Below are 21581 nucleotides of genomic sequence, written 5' to 3' on the forward strand. Positions count from 1 at the left end.
TCCACCAGCCCCGCCCAACGACTGAGACCAGCCAACACTTCAAGCCACAAAACGTTACCCGCTCCCCAAGCGCCAGGGCTCTTGGCCAAAGCTCACGCTGGATCACGAGCCTAAAAAGCCGTCCTAGCCGGCGGAAAGAGGGGGCCATGTCCCGCTGCGGCCGGACCACCCCCGAAGATCGCTCGAGTGCCTCTCACAGCCCCCTCTTCAGTTCAGGCGGCTGGAGTTGTGTTAACTGCAGATCATGGGCCCGTCATTTGTCATGCACCCCTGCACCCAAATGCTGTTTTAACAGAGACCCACACAGAGCACGAATCGAGCAAATATCTTCACAGAAACATCTGTCAGGTCGGGCCCCCGGGTCTGGGCACTCCACCTTCAGATACAATCCAGCCACTGGCTTATCGGGCTCTGGCTTGGCAAGCCATCCCCGAAGTGTCAGATTGGGTGATGAATATCATAAAGCAGGGTTACTTGCTTCAGTTTGCCCACAGACCTCCGCGCTTTCGCGCTATAATTTACACCATGGTAAGGAGCACTGTTTCTCATGTCCTCCACTCCGAAGTGTCGAGTCTGCTGGCAAAAGGGGCTATTGAGAAAGTTCCCGTGTCACAAAGCGAGTCGGGCTTCTACAGCCGTTATTTTCTCGTTCCGAAGAAAGACGGCGACCTGAGACCCATTTTAGATCTCAGACACCTGAAAAAGGCCCTCATGGTACGGCCATTCAGGATGCTCACGACCAGACACATGCTGGCGCAGATTCGGCTGGGAGACTGGTTCTTCTCAGTAGATCTGAAAGATGCTTACTTTCACATCCAAGTGAACCCCCGTCACAGGTCATTCTTGAGATTCGCCTTCGAGGGGCAAGCATATCAATACACAGCCCTACCATTCGGACTGTCTCTAGCGCCTCATCCATTCACAAAGTGCATGGATGCGACTCTCTCCCCCCTGAGACAGCGGGGAATGCGTATCCTGAACTACCTCGACGACTGGCTCATACTGACTCAGTCGAGGGCGGAGTCCCATACTCACAAAGCCTGGCTCCTCGGCCATCTAGACCGCCTTGGGCTCAGAATAAACTTTTCTAAGAGTATACTGTCCCCCAGCCAACAAACCACGTTCCTGGGAACAGTTCTCGACTCCGTGCATATGAGAACATGGCCCACGCCAGACCAAGCTCTCTCAATTCAGCAGCTCGCCGCGTCGTTCAAAGTGGGCTCCCACACGCCCCTCAGAACGTTTCAAAGGGTTTTGGGCCTTATGGCCTCTGCATCGTCAGTACTCCAACTAGGCCTACTGCGTATGCACCCCCTTCAGCTATGGCTAAAGCTTCAGCCCATGCGTGGCGCTCGGGCCTCTTATGCATCAGGGTAAACCAGCGCTGTACCAAAGCCCTGCCCCCCTGGAAAGACACCAGCTGGTACCAGCAGGGTGTGAGCATGGGTCTGGTTTCGAAAAGGAAGGCTATCTCAACAGACACTTCCAACTGGTCGAGCTCGGAGAAACGCCTACACATCAACTGCCTCGAACTAAGAGCAGTTTTTCTAGCCCTAAAAGCCTTCCTTCCACACCTGGCGGGACACCACGTCTTAGTCCGAATGGACAACATGGCGGTGGTGTCCTACATAAATTGCCAGGGTGGCCTCATGTCTCGCAACCTGTTCACCATGGCCAAACAGCTCCTGTTATGGGCTCACACCAACCTGCGCTCACTCAGGGCAGCTCACGTGCCGGGCACGATGAACCTAGGGGCAGACATGCTATCTCGGGGCAACGTTCCCCCAGAGGAATGGTCTCTCCACCCCCAGACGGTTCTCTTGTTGTGGGAAGTCTTCGGCGAGGCAGAGGTTGACCTCTTCGCCTCAAAAGACAACTCTCACTGCCCAATCTTCTTTTCGAAGAACAGGGATGCGCTAGCCCACGAATGGCCCAGCCTTCCCCTTTATGCGTTCCCCCCGGTCTCGATGCTCCCTCAGATCATCGAACGGATCAGGGACTCCAAGTGCGCAGTCCTCCTTGTAGCCCCCCTCTGGCGAACCCAGATTTGGTTCCCAGAGCTGATGCAGCTGTCTACAACAGCTCCGTGGCCGATCCCGCTGATCTTCATACGCAGGCGAACAGGACAATCTGGCACCCCTGTCACGACTTATGGGCCCTCCATACATGGTCCCTCAATGGGTACCCCAGGACCTCCCAGGGAGTCTGAAATACCATAATGAAGGCTAGAGCTCTGTCCACTAGACGCCTCTACCACCTCAAATGGTCAGTGTTCTCCAGCTGGTGTCTGGCTCGGAACCTAGACCCACATAACTGCGAAGTACCAATGGTACTTACATTTCTTCAAGAGCTTTTGGATGCGGGTCGCTCCCCCTCCATGCTCAAAGTGTACGTGGCAGCCATAGCGGCTTTTCACTCACCGGTGGCTGGCTCCTCTCTGGGTTAAAGCGACCTAATCGTTCGCTTCCTAAAAGGAGCCACCTTCAGTGCCAGCTTGGGACCTATCTACGGTCCTGTGGTGCCTCAAGGGACCTCCCAGGTCAGCCGCTCCAGTCGGCTGACCTAAAGCCCCTCTCTCTCTTAAAACCGCTCTGCTGTTAGCACTAGCGTCAGTCAAAAGAGTTTGGGACCTACAAGTGCTCTCTACGAGCACTTCCTGTCTTGAGTTCGGGCCCAATGACTCGAATATGTACCGAAGGTGCTCTCAACCCCGTTCAGAGCCCAGGTTATTTCCCTATCGGCTCTTCCCCCATCGGAAGATGGTAGTGACGCATATATGCTCTGCCCAGTTAGGGCTTTGATAATTTATCTGGAGCGTTCTGCCTCATTCAGACAGTCAGAACAGCTCTTTGTCTGTTTCGGGGGCCGCACCAAAGGGTCTCCGGTCTCGAAACTCAGACTATCTAGATGGATAGTAGACGCTATCTCTCTGGCCTACACTTCTACGGGCCTTCCGTGCCCCATAGGTGTAAGAGCCCACTCCACAAGAGGTATGGCTTCCTCTTGGGCATGGTCCAGTGGAGTCCCCATAGAGGACATTTGTGCAGCGGCCGGCTGGTCTGCTCCATCCACATTTGCAAGATTTTATAACTTAGAGGTTCCCGCCTTACAGGCACGAGTCCTCTCCATCTAGGAACCTGGCTCTTGTGACCCAGACCTTTATATACCCGAGGTTCCCCTCGTGGTGGTCCTCTGCGCTTCACTTTATGCAGTGCATATCATTCTAAGGCCAGACACTTCTGATCTATTTTATAACTTAGAGGTTCCTGCCTTACAGGCACGAGTCCTCTCCATCTAGGATCCTGGCTCTTGTGACCCAGACCTATATATACCCGAGGCTCCCCCCGTGGTGGCCCTCTGCACTCCGCTATATGCAGTGCATATTACTCTAAGATCAACACTTCTGGTCTATTTTATTACTTAGGGGTTCCCGCCTTACAGGCATGAGTCCTCTCCATCCAGGACCCTGGCTCTTGTGACCCAGACCTATATATGACCAGGGCTCCCCCTGTGGTGGCCCTCTGTACTTGCTATTGCAGTGCATGTCATTATGAGGCCCGACACTTCCGGTCTATTATGATTAGACTACTCATTAATAAGTCCCGGGGCTCCCTGGACACCTCCAGAGCAGTCACTGGCGAATAGCACAGTGCGTTTTAAAACTAGCACGGGTTCCCATAGCGTTTGCAACGCAATACGAGAGAACTGTTCTCGTAAGGGAACGTACTCGGTTACTTACATAACCTCGGTTCCCTTAGAGATAAGGGAACGAGTATTGCGTTGCCAGCCGTGCTATTTTGCTTATATCAGGTGCTTCGCTTCAGTCGATTTTAACCTATCCTATGGCGAATTTTCTCTGAATTTATACCCTTCAGCCACGCCCATTTTTGCGTGATCGAGGCTAGCAAGGCGGGTCTGATTGGATCACACGTCATTGTTGATTCACCATAGGTCTGTGCAGTTGCCGCAGCACAGCCAATCAGCACGCTTTAGCCAGCTATGATGTGCTTGCTGTGCAGCTGCACTGCGTTTTAAAATAAAGGCTTCAATATTCTCGAGAAAAGGAGTTTTCCCATAGCGTTTCCAACGCAATACTCGTTCCCTTATCTCTAAAGGAACCGAGGTTACGTAAGTAACCGAGTACGTTTATGGAGCCGTTACAAACAACACTTTTGCTTGTATATTTTGCTTGATTTTGTGAGGCATGCTTGGATTGATCCTACATCATATAATTATTTAAAAAAAACTCTAATTTTAACTCTAATTTTTACTCTAAATAAATTTTTCACTACAGCAGTGAAAAACTCTTTCCACAAACACATATTAGACTTCTCATCTGCATAAACCTTCAGGTTTTTTTCAGAATCGATGTTGAAGTAAAGTTTTTACCATACTGATCAAAGATATGGTTTTGTTCATTAGATCGGTGTATTCTTCATAATTGCATGTACTATCAAAACACAATGTGGGAACTACAATAAGTAAATTATATGAATATATCTAATTCAAGAAAGATCTACTCAGGACACAACCTTTTGCAAACTTACCACTAAGAAAGAAACAGATCATTATTTACACTGCAAGAATTATTTTCTGAAGCTTCAAACACTCTTTTAGTTCCCTGATCAAACTACAAACAAGTCTTTATAGTTCTATAAGAATTTCACCAAATTCACAAAGTTAAAAAAGATGATATTGTGCTTTTGGGAGCAACTCCATATTTTGTTAAATTCACAACCTTTACTTGACAGTATTATACATGAAAACCACATGTTGCTCACTGTGACGACTTATGCAGGTTTTGAAATGAACTTTTTCACTCACCGGCCAGTTTGGCTACTAATTTTTTCAAGTTAAAAGTAAAAAGTTACCGGCCATTCATAACTTCCACTAGCCAAAAAAAATACAAATAAAAAAGCCAGCCTAACTACATCATAGCTTATATACACTCACCTAAAGGATTATTAGGAACACCATACTAATACTGTGTTTGACTCCCTTTCGCCTTCAGAACTGCCTTAATTCTACGTGGCATTGATTCAACAAGGTGCTGAAAGCATTCTTTAGAAATGTTGGCCCATATTGATAGGATAGCATCTTGCAGTTGATGGAGATTTGTGGGATGCACATCCAGGGCACGAAGCTCCCGTTCCACCACATCCCAAAGATGCTCTATTGGGTTGAGATCTGGTGACTGTGGGGGCCATTTTAGTACAGTGAACTCATTGTCATGTTCAAGAAACCAATTTGAAATGATTCGAGCTTTGTGACATGGTGCATTATCCTGCTGGAAGTAGCCATCAGAGGATGGGTACATGGTGGTCATAAAGGGATGGACATGGTCAGAAACAATGCTCAGGTAGGCCGTGGCATTTAAACGATGCCCAGTTGGCACTAAGGGGCCTAAAGTGTGCCAAGAAAACATCCCCCACACCATTACACCACCACCACCAGCCTGCACAGTGGTAACAAGGCATGATGGATCCATGTTCTCATTCTGTTTACGCCAAATTCTGACTCTACCATCTGAATGTCTCAACAGAAATCGAGACTCATCAGACCAGGCAACATTTTTCCAGTCTTCAAGTGTCCAATTTTGGTGAGCTCGTGCAAATTGTAGCCTCTTTTTCCTATTTGTAGTGGAGATGAGTGGTACCCGGTGGGGTCTTCTGCTGTTGTAGCCCATCCGCTTCAAGGTTGTGCGTGTTGTGGCTTCACAAATGCTTTGCTGCATACCTCGGTTGTAACGAGTGGTTATTTCAGTCAAAGTTGCTCTTCAATCAGCTTGAATCAGTCGGCCCATTCTCCTCTGACCTCTAGCATCAACAAGGCATTTTCGCCCACAGGACTGCCGCATACTGGATGTTTTTCCCTTTTCACACCATTCTTTGTAAATCCTAGAAATGGTTGTGCATGAAAATCCCAGTAACTGAGCAGATTGTGAAATACTCAGACCGGCCCATCTGGCACCAACAACCATGCCACGCTCAAAATTGCTTAAATCACCTTTCTTTCCCATTCTGACATTCAGTTTGGAGTTCAGGAGATTGTCTTGACCAGGACCACACCCCTAAATGCATTGAAGCAACTGCCATGTGATTGGTTGATTAGATAATTGCATTAATGAGAAATTGAACAGGTGTTCCTAATAATCCTTTAGGTGAGTGTATATATATATATATATATATATATATATATATATATATATATATATATATATATATATATATTATGGCAAGCCATTCAGGAAATAATTATATTTATAATATGAAGTCTGAATATATAGAATGAAAGTCTGAATATATATATATATATATAGAATGAATGTCTGAATATATAAAACGAATGTCTGAATATATATGGAATGAAAGTCTGAATATATATAGAATGAAAGTCTGAATATATATAGAATGAAAATCTGAATATATAGAATGAAAGTCTGAATATATATAGAATGAATGTCTGAATATATAAAATGAAAGTCTGAATATATATAGAATGAATGTCTGAATCTATAGAATGAAAGTCTGAATATATATATAGAATTAAAGTCTGAATATATATATATATATATATATATATAGAATGAATGTCTGAATATATAAAATGAAAGTCTGAATATATAAAACGAATGTCTGAATATATGGAATGAAAGTCTGAATATACAGTGCAATGCATAAGTGAATACACCCATGCTAAAGTTGACTAAAAAGAGGAATAAAAAATCATATTTTGGAAATTGAACTTAATGCCTTAATTAAAAAATTTTGGAAAAATCCAACCTTTAAGGACACCAATTTTCTTTGTGAATGAATAATGTATCGTAAATAAATAAATGTTCTTCCTTAAAATACATGGTGCATAAGTGAGTACACCCCTATGTTAAATTCCCATAGAGGCAGGCAGATTTTTATTTTTAAGTATTTAAAAAAAAAAAAAATTAGGATACTATGCATCCTGATAAAGTTCCCTTGGCCTTTGGAATTAAAATAGCCCCACATCATCACATATCCTTCACCATACCTAGAGATTGGCATGGGGTACTTTCCATAAGATCATCTCTCAATGCAAATCAAACTAGCTTTTAGGCTAACTGAAATAAAATCATGCCAATCTCTAGGTATGGTGAAGGCTATGTGATGATGTGGGGCTATTTTAATTCCAAAGGCCAAGGGAACTTTATCAGGATGCATAGTATTCTAAAAAAAATAAAAATAAAAATACTTAAAAATAAAAATCTGCCTGCCTCTATGGGAATTTAACATAGGGGTGTACTCACTTATGCACCATGTATTTTAAGGAAGAACATTTATTTATTTACGATACATTATTCATTCACAAAGAAAATTGGTGTCCTTAAAGGTTGGATTTTTCCTAATTTTTTAAATTAAGGTATTAAGTTCAATTTCCAAAATATGATTTTTTATTCCTCTTTTTAGTCAACTTTAGCATGGGTGTATTCACTTATGCATTGCACTGTATATATATAGAATGAAAGTCTGAATATATATAGAATGAAAGTCTGAATATATATATATATATATAGAATGAAAGTCTGAATATATATAGAATGAAAGTCTGAATATCTAAAACGAATGTCTGAATATATAGAATGGAAATCTGATGTTATCAGCGCCATCTTGTGTTATTCATCTACCATTTTTTATACACATTTTGAACAATGAGTCCGCACGAAATTTAGTAGCAGCAATTTTAAGTAACGATCATCTAATGAACACCCTGGCAAATGCGTGTAAGGGACAAAATACTGGCAACCGTACTCAACATCGTTCTACTGATGAAGAAACTAATTCGCTATTTCATCGCGGAAGAGCGAATGCGGTGAATTCATAAGATTCATAAATTCCTTCGAGAATGATGCATTATGCATAATGTTCTTTCAGCAACATTTTGTTGAACATGACTGCCCATAAGCGCTAAGAATGTTGCAAGAATGGAAATTTGATCCTCGAGATGACGTGATGTAGACTCCAAATTGTTTATGTTGTTTGGAGTATGACCAACTAGGGCTGGACGATTTTGGCTAAAATCATAATCGCAATTAATCAAACAAGTTACCTCGATTACGATTATTGAACGATTATTTAAAAAAAAAATTCCTATGTCACTGGCAAGGCTTATACTGTAAATACGTTCACGGTTATTTTTTCTAATGAAAGATTTAGGGATGTCCCGATACCACTTTTTCACTTCCGATACGATACCGATACCGCAGCTTTGGCTATTTGCCGATACCGATATCAATCCGATATCTTTATTTTATTCTTGAACTAATACTATTAGTAATAAAATATATGGAAGCACTTTGCTCAATTAGCCACATAAAAACATCTCACTCAAATGGAGAACAAATACTTCTCCAGTATATAATCCACAACGACAGTTGGATAATGAAAGACTGCCACCCTTTATTCAAAAGACCTTGAGATATGTTTGGTAACCTGAATGAATTTAAAATTAATTAGCTATATTTCAGATCAATATATTTGTTTCCTTAAAATTTAAATTAACTTTAACTTCTCATCTGAATTATAAATAATTTATTTCTGTATAAAATAATACTATCATTAAAAACACATTTGATTTTATTTTTTAATCAATGTAGAATGTGTTACTTAAAAATAAAAAGATTAGTGCTCTGTTTTAGGACAAGAAATGAAAACCAATGCAATATGATGAATGTCCAAAAGATGAGATCATTTGATATTTTTATAAAAAAAAATGTACACAGGGTGTGTGTGATTTTGGTTGGGTGACAGTTGTTACAGTTTGACAAGAGTTTACAGTTTGACAAAAGCACTATGTTTTACACAAATATAAGTAGGCTAAACACTTTGCAGTTTTAATGATGTCCTGTATGAACAAATTGACGTTGATGTTATAATGACGAATGATGTTTTTATGTTTCCACTGTTAGATCGCGTCCGTGCCTCTCTCTCTCTCTGACACACACACACACACACATTCAAATTCGCGTCTAGTTCTACGCTTAAACATTTTGAATCCATTCGCGCGTCCAAAGCGAGTTTGAAGCGAAATAGACGCGCGTTCAGAGCTAAGGGACGGGGCGGAGTCACGTGACTACACACGCGGTAATATGTTTTAAGGGGAAAGTACATTAACACACAGTGGGCGGAAATATTAATAGGATTAAAAAACCGAAATAACCGACTTGGTAAAATTACGTCGGTTATAGGCTCTGAATTTCGGTTTCGATTACTTTTCGATTAATCATCCAGCCCTATGACCAACTGTTGCAAAAAAGTCTTGTAGCTCACCAAAGTATTGGAAAATTTCAGGGAATGACATTTTTAAATGAATCACAATTCAAAAGGCTAAAACAAGCTACACATTATTCAGTGAGAATTGTCAAATGTACACTTTCTTTTCACATATTCACACTTTCACATACATTTAGACTTTCATTATATATATATTCAGACTTTCATTCTATATATTCAGACTTTCATTCTATATATATTCAGACTTTCATTCTATATATATTCAGACTTTCATTCTATATATATATTCAGACTTTCATTCTATATATTCAGACATTCATTCTATATATATTCAGACTTTCATTTTATATATTCAGACATTCATTCTATATATTCAGACTTTCATTCTATATATAGTCAGACATTCATTCTATATATAGTCAGACTTTCATTTTATATATTCAGACATTCATTCTATATATATTCAGACTTTCATTCTATATATTCAGACATTCATTCTATATATATTCAGACTTTCATTTTATATATTCAGACTTTCATTCTATATCTTTCATTCTATATATATTCAGACTTTCATTCATTTTATATATTCAGACTTTCATTCTATATATTCAGACTTCATATTATAAATATAATTATTTCCTGAACGGCTTGCCATAATATATATATATATATATATATATATATATATATTTATTTATTATTTCAACATAATACTCAACCCATCCTCATCCTTTTCACCAAAAATGTGTTTTAGGTGGACAGATCAATACAGTACAAAGAACATCATAAAAATGTAGGATGTTGGAAAATAGCAATGTGTCTTCTGTTAACCAAACGCTTTTTAATATTTGCTATTGCTTCAATGCAAATTAACAAGCACGCTGTTATTTGTTGCGTAGTGACGTGTGTGTTCAAGTAAGCCAAATATGAGCAGATTCTGCGCAATACGCTGCATTTAATATATCTTGATGACTCACTAGTTGAGTATTTGCGCTAAATCTGTTGAGATTTGGCTTACACAAACTTCCCCAGCAAAGTGAGTAAACATAAAAATCCGCCAAATTGGCTAGTGATCTGACAGCGTTACCCACCACAGGTTATTTTTACCTGCATTTGGGGAGTTGGCGAGTGTTAATTTCAAACCCTGGACTTATGATATTTCTTCATGTGACTGAGAAAACTACATGAATGTCTAAAACTCTCTCCACACTGAGTGCAGTAGTACGGCTTCTCTCCAGTATGAAGTCGCTCATGTACTTTCAGTGTTCCCAACTGAGCAAAACTCTTGTCACAATATGAGCACTTGTAAGGTTTTTCTCCAGTATGAATTCTTTGGTGCCGTTTCAGATGGCCAGCTGTAATAAAGCTCTTCCCACAGTCACAACACACATGATCTCTCACGTCATTATGTGTTTTCTGGTGCAGTTTAAAATGATCCAGCCTTGAAAAACTCTTTCCACAGAAACACACATAAGGCCTCTCATCTGAATGAACTTTTAGGTGTTGTTTTAGATCTGATGATGCATGAAAATCTTTACCACACTGATCACAGTTAAACGTTTTTTCTCCGGAATGAATACGCAGATGATGACTGAGAGTTGATGCTTGAGAATAGCTCTTCTCACACACAGAACAGTAGTACGGCTTCTCTCCAGTATGATGTCGCTCATGTACTTTCAGGTTTCCAGAATGAGTGAAACTCTTGTCACAATATGAGCACTTGTAAGGTCTTTCTCCAGTATGAATTCTTTGGTGCCGTTTCAGATTGTCAGCTCCAGTAAAGCTCTTTCCACACTCACAACACACATGATCTCTCACTCCATTATGTGTTTTCTGGTGCTGTTTAAAACTGTTCAGTCGTGAAAATCTCTTTCCACAGAAACACACATAAGGCTTCTCGTCTGAATGAACATTCAGATGTCGTTTTAGATCTGATGATGAAATAAAACCTTTACCACATTGATCACAGTTAAATGGTTTTTCTCCGGAATGAATACGCAGATGAACACTGAGACCTGATGCTTGAGAAAAACTTTTTCCACACTGAGTGCATGTATACAGTTTCTCTCCAGCGTGAATTCTTATGTGTATGTTAAGGTTTCCTTTTTGACTGAAACTCTTTCCACATTTAAAGCATGTATATGGTTTTTCTCCAGTGTGAATTCTCATGTGTATGTTAAGGTTTACTTTTTGACAGAAACTCTTTCCACACTGAGAGCAGGAGTGCCGCTTTTTGGCTTTTGTTTCTTGAATTTTAAAGTTGTGATGTTCCTCCTTAAATTCCTCCAGTTCTTGTCTTTGCTCTTTCACTTCCATTCGATCTAAAATAAACAAAATTAGAATCAGTTAAAGTGAACCCTGATTTAACCCCTTAAACCCGAAGTGTACCGCCGGCGGTAATTCATAAAATTCATAAAGTAATTCATAATTTCTAAAATAATTCACCGGCAGTGAGAATGTCCAAATGTAATGTAATGTAATGTATATTTTCAAAAAATGTATAAAGTGTTCTATCAAACGATACCTTTTGACTCTCCTTGCTATAGTTTTGGAGTTATGAGTCTTTAGTTTTGTTTATGTCTCTCAGAAAAAACAACTCTAAAACGCCCTCAGGGCTTACGGGTTAATAGCAGAAAGCAACAGAGATTAAGTATCAGACCTTTGATGTGCCAAAGTTTAGTTCTGGGGCCGGTTTCACAAAGCTATTTTAGACCGGTCTATTAGTGTTAGACAAGTCTAAAATTTGTTCATAGACTAGTCTAATGCAAGTTAGACTGTTTCACAAAAATAAAGACTGACATAGACACCTTACCCCCAGGCTAACTTAGGTCTAAACGGGGACGCACACCGGACGAGAAGCGCAGTGCTGTGTCTAAGACAACTCGAGGTATCGCATACCGGACGCGCATTTTCTCAGTTTATGGCCAGCAATATTATGTTTAAAGTCCGCGTGAACCGGAAGTTGCAAATGACTTTTCTCTAGTGCTGTGACGTATTTCCCAGTGAAACGGAATATTGAACAGAGGGCAGGGTTTTACTCTAGCGCTCCTCCTCTCCATCTCTCACTCAAAGCAGACTAACGGTTTGAGGGGAGTTGTTAAGCATTTCCAAACCCAAGCCATCAAACCTACGTCATCAGAGAAGGGACGCCATTCCAGTCCGGAAGTAACTTTTCAGACTTTGATTAAAGATTACGACGGCAAACAATTTTTTTCTGTGTTTTAACTTGCACGGATTAATTGTTCACCACAAGACTAGTTATATGCGCTAACAAAGTAAATAGGGTCAATTTTGATTTCAGTTGGACTTTAAGGACATTATGGAATTAAGATAATATCTGTACTATGTTATGATTGTACTGTACAATTAAATTAGTGGTGGGCATAGATTATTTTTTTTAATCTAGATTAATCTCACTGTAATCTTGGAATTAATCTAGATTAACCTATATTAAAATGGCTCATTTGAATTTTGCCAAAGGCATTCAGAATATGTGTGCTACCCAAATAATGACTAAAGGGCACGTGTTTCTTGTGAAGAAATGCCAAAGATTATTATTATTTTTTTTTTAAATAACATAATAATGTATGATTTTTTATTTTTTATTTTTTTTACTTTGAGCAATGATGGAGCTATAATAGACTCTTCTTATAAGCATATAAAACAAAACAGCTCCTTGGAAAAAATGAAATGTAGCCTAATATTGTAGTAGTTATAAACAAAGGTCTATTTTTAGTTCAGATTAACATTTGAGGGCAGCAATTTTAATCATAAAATTGTCAAAATAAAACCGACGTAATGTTACTTGAAAGCATTATAGCCTACTATTCCTGCCAAACTTCCATTGTTGCAGTTAGTGTTACTACAGTAAATCCATGGTAAATGTTGCAGATCTGTGGACACTGGATTCATTCATGGCACAATGTTTCTTCCTGGCTTCCACGCGCTGTTTGATCCGAAAAGTGAATGTTTCTCACTAGATCTCGCAGCAATGTTATTACTTAAGTAGCGAATTCAAATGATTTCTTTACTGGATCTCTTAGCGCTGTGTAGTAACAGTAGTGACTACATTTACATGCAGCCAATAACCCGTTCAAAACCGGAATATTAGCAATAACCCGGTCGCGCACGGCCATGTAAACACCGGCAAAAACCCGGATATGCTCATATCCCGGTTTTTAAAAACCGGGATATTATACCTGGGGTACCCCTTTTCTAACCCGAATATTTGGTCATGTAAACGCGTATCGGCATATCCCCATCAAAAGGAACATTGATTTGTGTTCTGCGCATGTTCTATTCGCAAGGAATCTTGGTCTTTTGAGGAGAGACAGCGCATACAAAAACCCGCATGCAGTATACCGGAAGTAAACAAGAAGTAGAAGTAAACATGGCGAGACGCAGCACAGCACCACACTTTTGGAGCGAGGAGGAAAGCGCAAACAAAGGCGATCGCTATCTGCCCCGAACTATTCATTATCCGCGTGCTGCTGCTGTTGTTGTTGTCTTTGGATACAGGAAGAAGAATCGGAAATGACGCATATTGCATATTGGGTTAAGGTTGTCCGTACGTCCAGACGCTAACCGTGCGTCGCCGTTTACATCGGGATATTGCCAATTGATTACAAATTCCATGTATACAGGAGTAACTCTCTCTGCTCACGCATGTAAACGGGTTATTCCGAATGTTTCAGAAACCCAAATAGTGACCTTAACCCGACCATAACCCGAATTTTAACAGCTTGTAAACGTAGTCAGTGTCGCTTGATCAAGATCGGCTCGCGCTGCTTTGGTCCAAACTGATAAACAACGGTCCGTCAACCACACAATAACGAGTAGCTCAGTTTCGTTCCGCTTACATTACGTTTGCCATTTGATGTCGAGAATGTTGACCCGCCTACATTTGAAATAACGAAATTTTGGTCGGCAGGAACAATGGTCCAACGAACCGTTCGGTTTGAAAATGCGTACTGAACACCGAACCGAATTCGGCTAGGTAGGCTATACATCCGCGCTAAAATATCAAGGTGAAAGTCATCATAGCTTGCGTAGTATAGACCCAGCTCCCAACCCAACTTTGAGAATAGATTAACGGGTCGGCGATATATTTTTTATCGCCCGATAAGAGTCTCACGTTAACGCAGCACGTTAACGCCGATAACGGCCCACCACTAAATTAAATACAATCGTTGCAAACTAAAGTCCACAGTCTGAACACTTGAACACACCTCAGAGCGTCCGTTAACTGAATGAATTGAGAATATCACCTGAAAATCCGATAACATCAGCAATTTTCATCCATGCAGCTGATTTCTGTAAATGAATGTAAACTAAACTAAATGTATATTGCAGGACAGGGTGAAGTCAGTATACATTAACGACGATTTGAGACAAATATGAGACAAAAATGTAAATGGTGCTCTGTGGCGCGGCAGGATTTTGAACAAGGTCCTGAGCCGTTGCTGGGCGGCGCTGACAGACGCCGAATGGCGCTGCCGGTTTGCACTGCGTTGAGATTTTATGCAACAGGAACTTTTCTGAATGCTGTTGGTGACACAGTGGGTCTCAGCAAAGCTTCTGTGTCACGGGTGGTAGTATACAGGGTATCTTGTACGATGTTTTTGTATCTTTTCTGTACGTCTTTAACGCTCCGCTCAACGATCGGATTAACGCTGTTAATTGCCGTAGCAATCTTTTTCCAAATTAAACATTTCTTCTTGTTACTTCATTCTCCGCTAAATTTCCCAAGTAAAATGGCCTTTTAACTGTTATACTCCTCCAACAAACACTTATTTTCCGCTGGGGTAAACTGCACTGAGCGGCTGAATACGCTTACTCGATCCACCATGTTTTATGTTTTGAAAAGTGTCTTATTTTACCCAGAATGCATTGCAGTGTAGTCCTACTTAAGATAGTCAGAGTCTTAAGTGCTTTGTGCAACGGTCTGATTTAGATGTCTATTTGAAGTCTGACTATCTACTATATCTAAGCCATAGTCAGTCTATCTTTGTGAAACTGGCCCCTGCCATTCTCTTGTTAATATGATCAAAATGAGTTTGATATCTGTTATAGCCTACAAGATTATGATTAAAAGTACATAAAAGATGACGATTAAAATTATATAAGCATTTCTATAGAATTTTTCATTCATATACTGCTTATTATTTCACAGCTACCAAAGCAGTCAACAATGAAGAATCAAGAATGGACACCAACCTATTTGTTCCTCGATATCTTCATGTTTTATTCTGTATGGTTCTGGATAACTCATGTCTTCAATCTCCTCTTTAATAAACTCCATCTTTAACAGTCACACAGATTTCAGCTGCTACTCCTGGAGTTTGTCCTTCTCTTGTAGGATGATGGGAATATTCCCAGTATTTATTGGTGAATTGTTGTGGGATGGACACCAGATCTGCCAAATTCAAAGAGAAGTTACTGAATTACTTTACTTACATTTAAATTAATCGAACATGTCTTTTTCTGATATAAATATAAGTCCAAAGTCTGAGAGAAATAACAAGACCACCATGTTTAACTGAGCTGCTGAAAATCCCCTGTCTCCATCCCCTTTAAATTAACAGTGTTGTGTATTATGTTAAACTTAACATGTAAATAAAATGTTAAAATTATCTATCATAATTTACAAACTATAAATAACAGTGATTGACCAATCAGAACTCAATATTGTAACGCGCTGCACACGGTTACGCCAGAGCTCTGATTCAAACAATCTTTTGCAATTTTTCATGCTTGTTCAAAATGGTCAGGAGAACATTTCAAGCGCATCTATTGACATTCTTTTAAAAGAGAACAGAAAGTGTGATATTTCTTTGATTAGTGTTTAAGCGCACTATAGCAGCTTGAGTGCTTATGTCGATCAGTCTTTGTTAGCTTTGGCTTGAATGGATGGTTTATGCACATTTAAACAGAACTCATAGTTTTTATTTTGTTTGTTTTTTATTAAAATAAATGAACACACATGCGTTTAGCTCACATATTTGCATGTGTTCATTATAACCTCTGTTGCTACATTCACTTAAAATAATTCACTTTGACAACGATCCCTTACAGAATTAACGCACTTTAGCTGTGTTCGTTATTATTTCTAATGTGTCAGGGGAATGCACACTCTAAAAAATGCTATGTTGGCTTTAATTAACTTTTTTATGTCAACAGGTTCCACGTAACTAGGTTACGGTGGATTTATGTAACATTATTTATTTCAATTAACTTAAGTTAATTACATAAGGTTAATCCCAATGCCGTTTAGTTGAATAAGGTTAACAGTCTTAATTTTGTCCAAAAAAAAATGAATACATGTAGGTGCCAGACATGATGAACAATTTTAGATTTTTGATATTTAATAAAATAAACTGTCAAATCATGTGTAGGCCAACGTATTGCTATTTTTTCAGTACCACATGAGCTCATATTTATTTTCATATCAACCAATCTAAAAAGTGTGCATCATGACACCTACATGAACACTTTACAGTTGGTTGTATGACTGTAAGTCATTCTCTTCAAATCCTATTGAAGTTAGAAACGTGTGTACCAATATGTACCTTTAGAGACGTTCCCTAAATGTGCGAATATCCAGTGTCAGGCGAACTTATGCCAGTATATCACTGGGAATCGCTTAGCGTGAAACTTCATATTCGCGTTACGTTCATATTCTGGTCCATCTGCTTGCCTGTAGCCTATTAATATAGCCTACATCCCCAATAAGGTGGGAGTTTGGTCTTTTATATCTCTGTATTTTGTCCATTGAGTTACTTTGAGTGTCCTGAGACCGCAGAAAACTAAACAACCGAGAAAAATATATGTCTACTACCTCAGATTTAAAGTTTGATCTGTACATCAGCATCGGGGAATAACATAATCTCGGTCACGACAGAGAAAGCTGTGCAAAAACTTACATGTACAAAAGTAACAGTGAAGACTTCAATGTAAACACAGTTTTTGTGTCTTTGTCAGCTTTTCCATATGATAATCATCACAATTCATCGCCCTGATAATAATCACAAATAACCCACTGCTTGCTCCATTTCTGTAATTCAACTAATGAATGAGTCTCTCACCCGTTGCTCTATATAGTTTTCTTCTCAACAGCCGCGGGCACCCCCTGCTGGTGAGACCGAGTAACAGCTATGGAGATCATTAAAGGGATACTCCACTTTAAAATGAAAATTCTGTCATCATATAAGCCTACTCACCCTCATGTTGTTTCAAACCTGTATGAATTTCTTTCTTCTGCTGAACAGAAAGGAAGATATTAAGAAGAATGTCAGTAACCAGACAGTTTCTGGGTCTCATTGACTTCCATAGTAGGAAAAAAATATACTATGGAAGTCAATGAGACCAGAAACTGTCTGGTTACTGACATTCTTCTAAATATCTTCCTTTCTGTTCAGCAGAAGAAAGAATATATGATGTAAGAGTATATGATGACAGAATTTTCATTTTAAAGTGGAGTATCCCTTTAATCGGCAATCTACTGATATTCCTGCCGTTCCCGGATGTCAAATGTTGAATTTTCTGTCGAATTTAAACCACTGAATTTGTGGAAGCGAAATAAAATGGACCGAAAATTGCCTGTTGAATATTATAGGTTGTATTTTTAAACAGAATGAACATTTTGGAAGTGAAATCTGAAAGGTGAATATGGATTATTGAATTTTTGTGTGTGAAATGTTTTGAATTGAAATATTCACAGCTTAAATATACAACCATGTTGAATTTCAGCCCATAAAAATGCAAGCCCTGAAAATAAGCTTTAAAATGCAAACAGAGATTTGGTCCCTAATGAATGAACTAGGCTAAGCTAAGTGCTATCAAAGTGTCGCCGCGCGCCAGAGCGATTGAGTGCACGCACTGAGATGAGATATGTATCAACTTGTCATAGTTAAGAGAATAACATAGATACAAAAACGGTGGAGTGTTCCTTTAAGTAAGATTATTTTCATCCTACCAAGAGAAATGATGTGAAATTGATATTTTAGTCACTGGCTTGATTTACTGATGCATAAACAGTATTGAAAGACTTTGAGAGAAAGATCTTGAACAATTACACATCAGACATTCACATAACCCACTGGTTCTTCAGAGGCTCGGATGAAGGAACTAAAAAAAATACTTTTGTGTTCATTTGTACATCCAAACACTGAGCAACTGCCATGCTTTGCTCGTTTGCAAGCCATGATGTCTCTCGAGGAAAAACCAATATCGCGCTCGCACAGAGAAAGAACAGAAGCATGTTTGTCGTCGAGGCTGAGAGGACTCTAACATTAGTACCTCAAGCGGTTAAAGCAATGTGACAAAAACACACGCAAACCTGTTTACCATCTGTTTCCATTAGTTTATATCCAGCTGGTCACTTTCATGCATTCATTAGCAGGCGAAGTTTAATATTTAAAGCTAGTGACGTGATTACTTTCTCAACATTGATATATTCATGCAGCCGACAGAAAAAACAAAACAGTAACACATTTGATTTAGTTTTAGCTTAGTTTTTTATCACTACAATACTGTTATTTTGATTAGATAATCATCAAGTGTTCTAAAATATAAGCGAGAGACTATACATGTAATATAGGTCTACATTTATGTAATTTTAATGGCCATCTTTAAGCATGACTCTTTGAATTTATATGAAATGGTAACACTTCACAGTAAGATTAAATTTTTAGCATTAACTACGGTTAATACATTATTGTTAGTTTGTTAATTTCAAAATTTACTAATACATTTTATTGAGTTTTAATTTGAATTTTATCTGTTATTACCTTAAAGCAGAACTATGCAGCTTTGCCGATTTCTTCGCTTTTTGCTCACGGGTTTCTCTATAGAGCTCCCCCTACAGCTTCAGAATAGATATTTGACAACACTGTCGTCAAAACTCGTTGGCGACTCTCCCCCCTCCCATCTTCTCCCGCTCGTCATGTGCATTTGTTTTCAAAGAACCCGGCGAACGCACGGAGCCATGTATGATACACAGTATGTATGATGTATGATATGTATGATATGATACACAGAAGGCAAGCATATAAATGTTTAGATAGTGTATGTGTGCAGTGCCGTGAAGCAATTCTTTACATCGCGAGACCTGATATCACGCAATACTTCCTGACGCTGAGGCCGGCGGCCCACCGGCCCAAAGTTGTAAGGGTGGTTTTTCGGCTCACAGGCGCTCGGGGGGTGCGAGACGACCACCATTCAACCCGAAAAAAGTCATATAACTATTCCAATGACTCCGAAGCTGTTCGGTTAAGGTAAAAAAGTTACCTAGTTCACCTTTAATGTATTATGAACTAACATGAATGATAAAGATACAGTTGTATTGCTCAAATCTTAAAACATGCAGTAAAAACGTATATTGCATAATGCATATAGTTCATGAAAGCTAGCTAATACATCCTTGTTAACAAATGGCACTTGCAAAGTGTTACCTATGAAATATACATATATGTTTCTAGGTTATAGCTAAAGAAACACACATTTGTAATATTACCTGTAATATTTTAATGTTTAAATTATTTTCTTAATTATTATTCTGTAAAATCCACTATCGGTCGACCTCTAATTTTAAAGTACTCGTACTCGCGTCTCGCCTCCCTCTGCCATTGTATGCTCTGCGAGGCATCGTATCTCACGGAGGAGCTTCAGAAGCATAAAAGGACGAGCGACAACAGTGAAGGACGAGAGAACCGGCCTGGACTTTTATGTTATGTTTAGTTTATGTGTGTGTATTTAAAATTAGAGGTCGACCGACAGTGGAAATTTAACCGATACCGATATTTAGGTTTGACCGTATGCCGATAACGATTATTCAACCGGTATTTTTTAAAATGGATACTGGTTTAAAGATGGAGCCACGACAGTGAGGAACAAGTGAGGACCAGGCCTGGACTTTCATGTTATGCCGGGTCCCGTCTCCTCCTTCCCATAACAACATACTTCGTTGCTGCCGAAACCCGGGCAGTCGTTGAGCCAGTGACTCTGTGACTGTGACACAGTGACTCCAGTCATCCATAAGGGGCTGCCACCTTTACTTTTGTTTATTGTTTGTTTTATTATTAAAGTGTTTGAATGTTCGCCGGTTCCTGAATCCTTCTTCATCCCGGGTTTCGGCAGCAACGAAGTATGTTGCTGTCAGGCTCATTGACAATGCCAAAATCTCCCTCTCCAGATAGCTAACCTATATAAAGAACATAGCTAGCCTATATAAAGCATAAACAACATAAAGCTCATTAAAACATATTATGTTCAACAATGGGGCAGGAACGTCTAAGTGGTCTTGCTGTCATCAGCATCAATGGTGAAGTGGCTCAGAAGCTGTCATGATGACCTAATTAGTGATTTTGCAGCGAGGAAATGCAGACGTGTGCCTCTATAGAGCCTCCCAAAACTGGTGGAAATGCTTGATCCATATAAAGAATAGCATTATGGCTCTCTCAAAATGTATGTCTTTGCTTTATTTTGATAACATTTGGTCCTAGAAGATTTTGCACTTAACTTGAATGTGTGTTTTAGCTGTTCTACATAGCCTACTGCGCTTACAAAGTAAGTAATGTTGTGACTTTTCGTCCTCTAAATCTTTGTTTTATTTAAGAAGATTGACTATTCTTGTTTGTACTTATTGATGATTATTTAATGTAATTTGTTCAAAGTGACATTGAATTTGGGAAAAACATCTCTGGTTTATTTTGATACAATTCTGTTTACTGAAGAAAAGTTTGCACTTTCAAACGTGTAGTGTGTGTAGGCTATTCTATATAATATGTTTACAAAGTCAGCAAAGCTGTGAAGATTTTGCTTTCTCTCTTTATTGTTCTTAAGTAGCCTATTGGGTACTGTGATGCTGCGTTTGTGTTATTGGTATTGAGTTATGTTTGGTAATAAAAAGTTAAACTGGCAAAAACAAACGTTTTTTTTTCTTTTTTTCTTGGGTCTACAACAGCGTTACTAGTAAAAACTGTTAGTCTGGAGCCCTAAACAGAGTCTGTGAAAACACTCTACCAACATATATTACACTCTAATAATAATAAACCAAGTCACACAACGCATTTCATTACATTGGCACATAAACACACAAACTCGAGGAGCTGGTTAATGTTAAACTCTGTAATCTTGTAACATCTCTCACCTGCAGACTGGAAATATACGGCATCCGAAGAAAATATTCCACATTTGACCTTCATTCACGATCGTTAACAGCGTCACTTTCAGCCTCAACTGGTGAAAGTTTCAGCTCGTCTCTCCTCTCGCGCGCTTCTGTCTTCTGCGCATCCTCAGTGCGCAGACTCAAGAGTG

At 39.5% G+C, this 21581-nt stretch overlaps 1 protein-coding gene across 3 annotated transcripts in view; it reads right to left on the minus strand.

The window, feature by feature from the left end:
- Positions 1–21550, minus strand: part of LOC311090833 (uncharacterized protein) — a 27072-nt gene extending 5522 nt beyond the window's left edge. The window contains exons 1-3 of one of the 3 annotated variants that reach the window (XM_084126390.1): positions 21415–21550; positions 15483–15681; positions 10374–11587 (exon numbers count right to left, since the gene is read on the minus strand). In XM_084126390.1, coding sequence (XP_083982516.1) covers positions 10404–11587; positions 15483–15567 — 1269 coding nt within the window. In that variant the 5' untranslated portion in view covers positions 15568–15681; positions 21415–21550 and the 3' untranslated portion in view covers positions 10374–10403. Of the gene's footprint in view, positions 1–10028; positions 11588–11790; positions 11841–15482; positions 15682–21414 lie in introns of those variants that run through there. The other 2 variants (XM_084126389.1, XM_084126391.1) reach the window with 2 other exon arrangements.
- Positions 21551–21581: the final 31 nt, after the last annotated feature.

This window comes from Abramis brama, assembly GCF_963993115.1.
Source record: "Abramis brama genome assembly, chromosome: 10".
NCBI classification, from domain to species: domain Eukaryota; kingdom Metazoa; phylum Chordata; class Actinopteri; order Cypriniformes; family Leuciscidae; genus Abramis; species Abramis brama.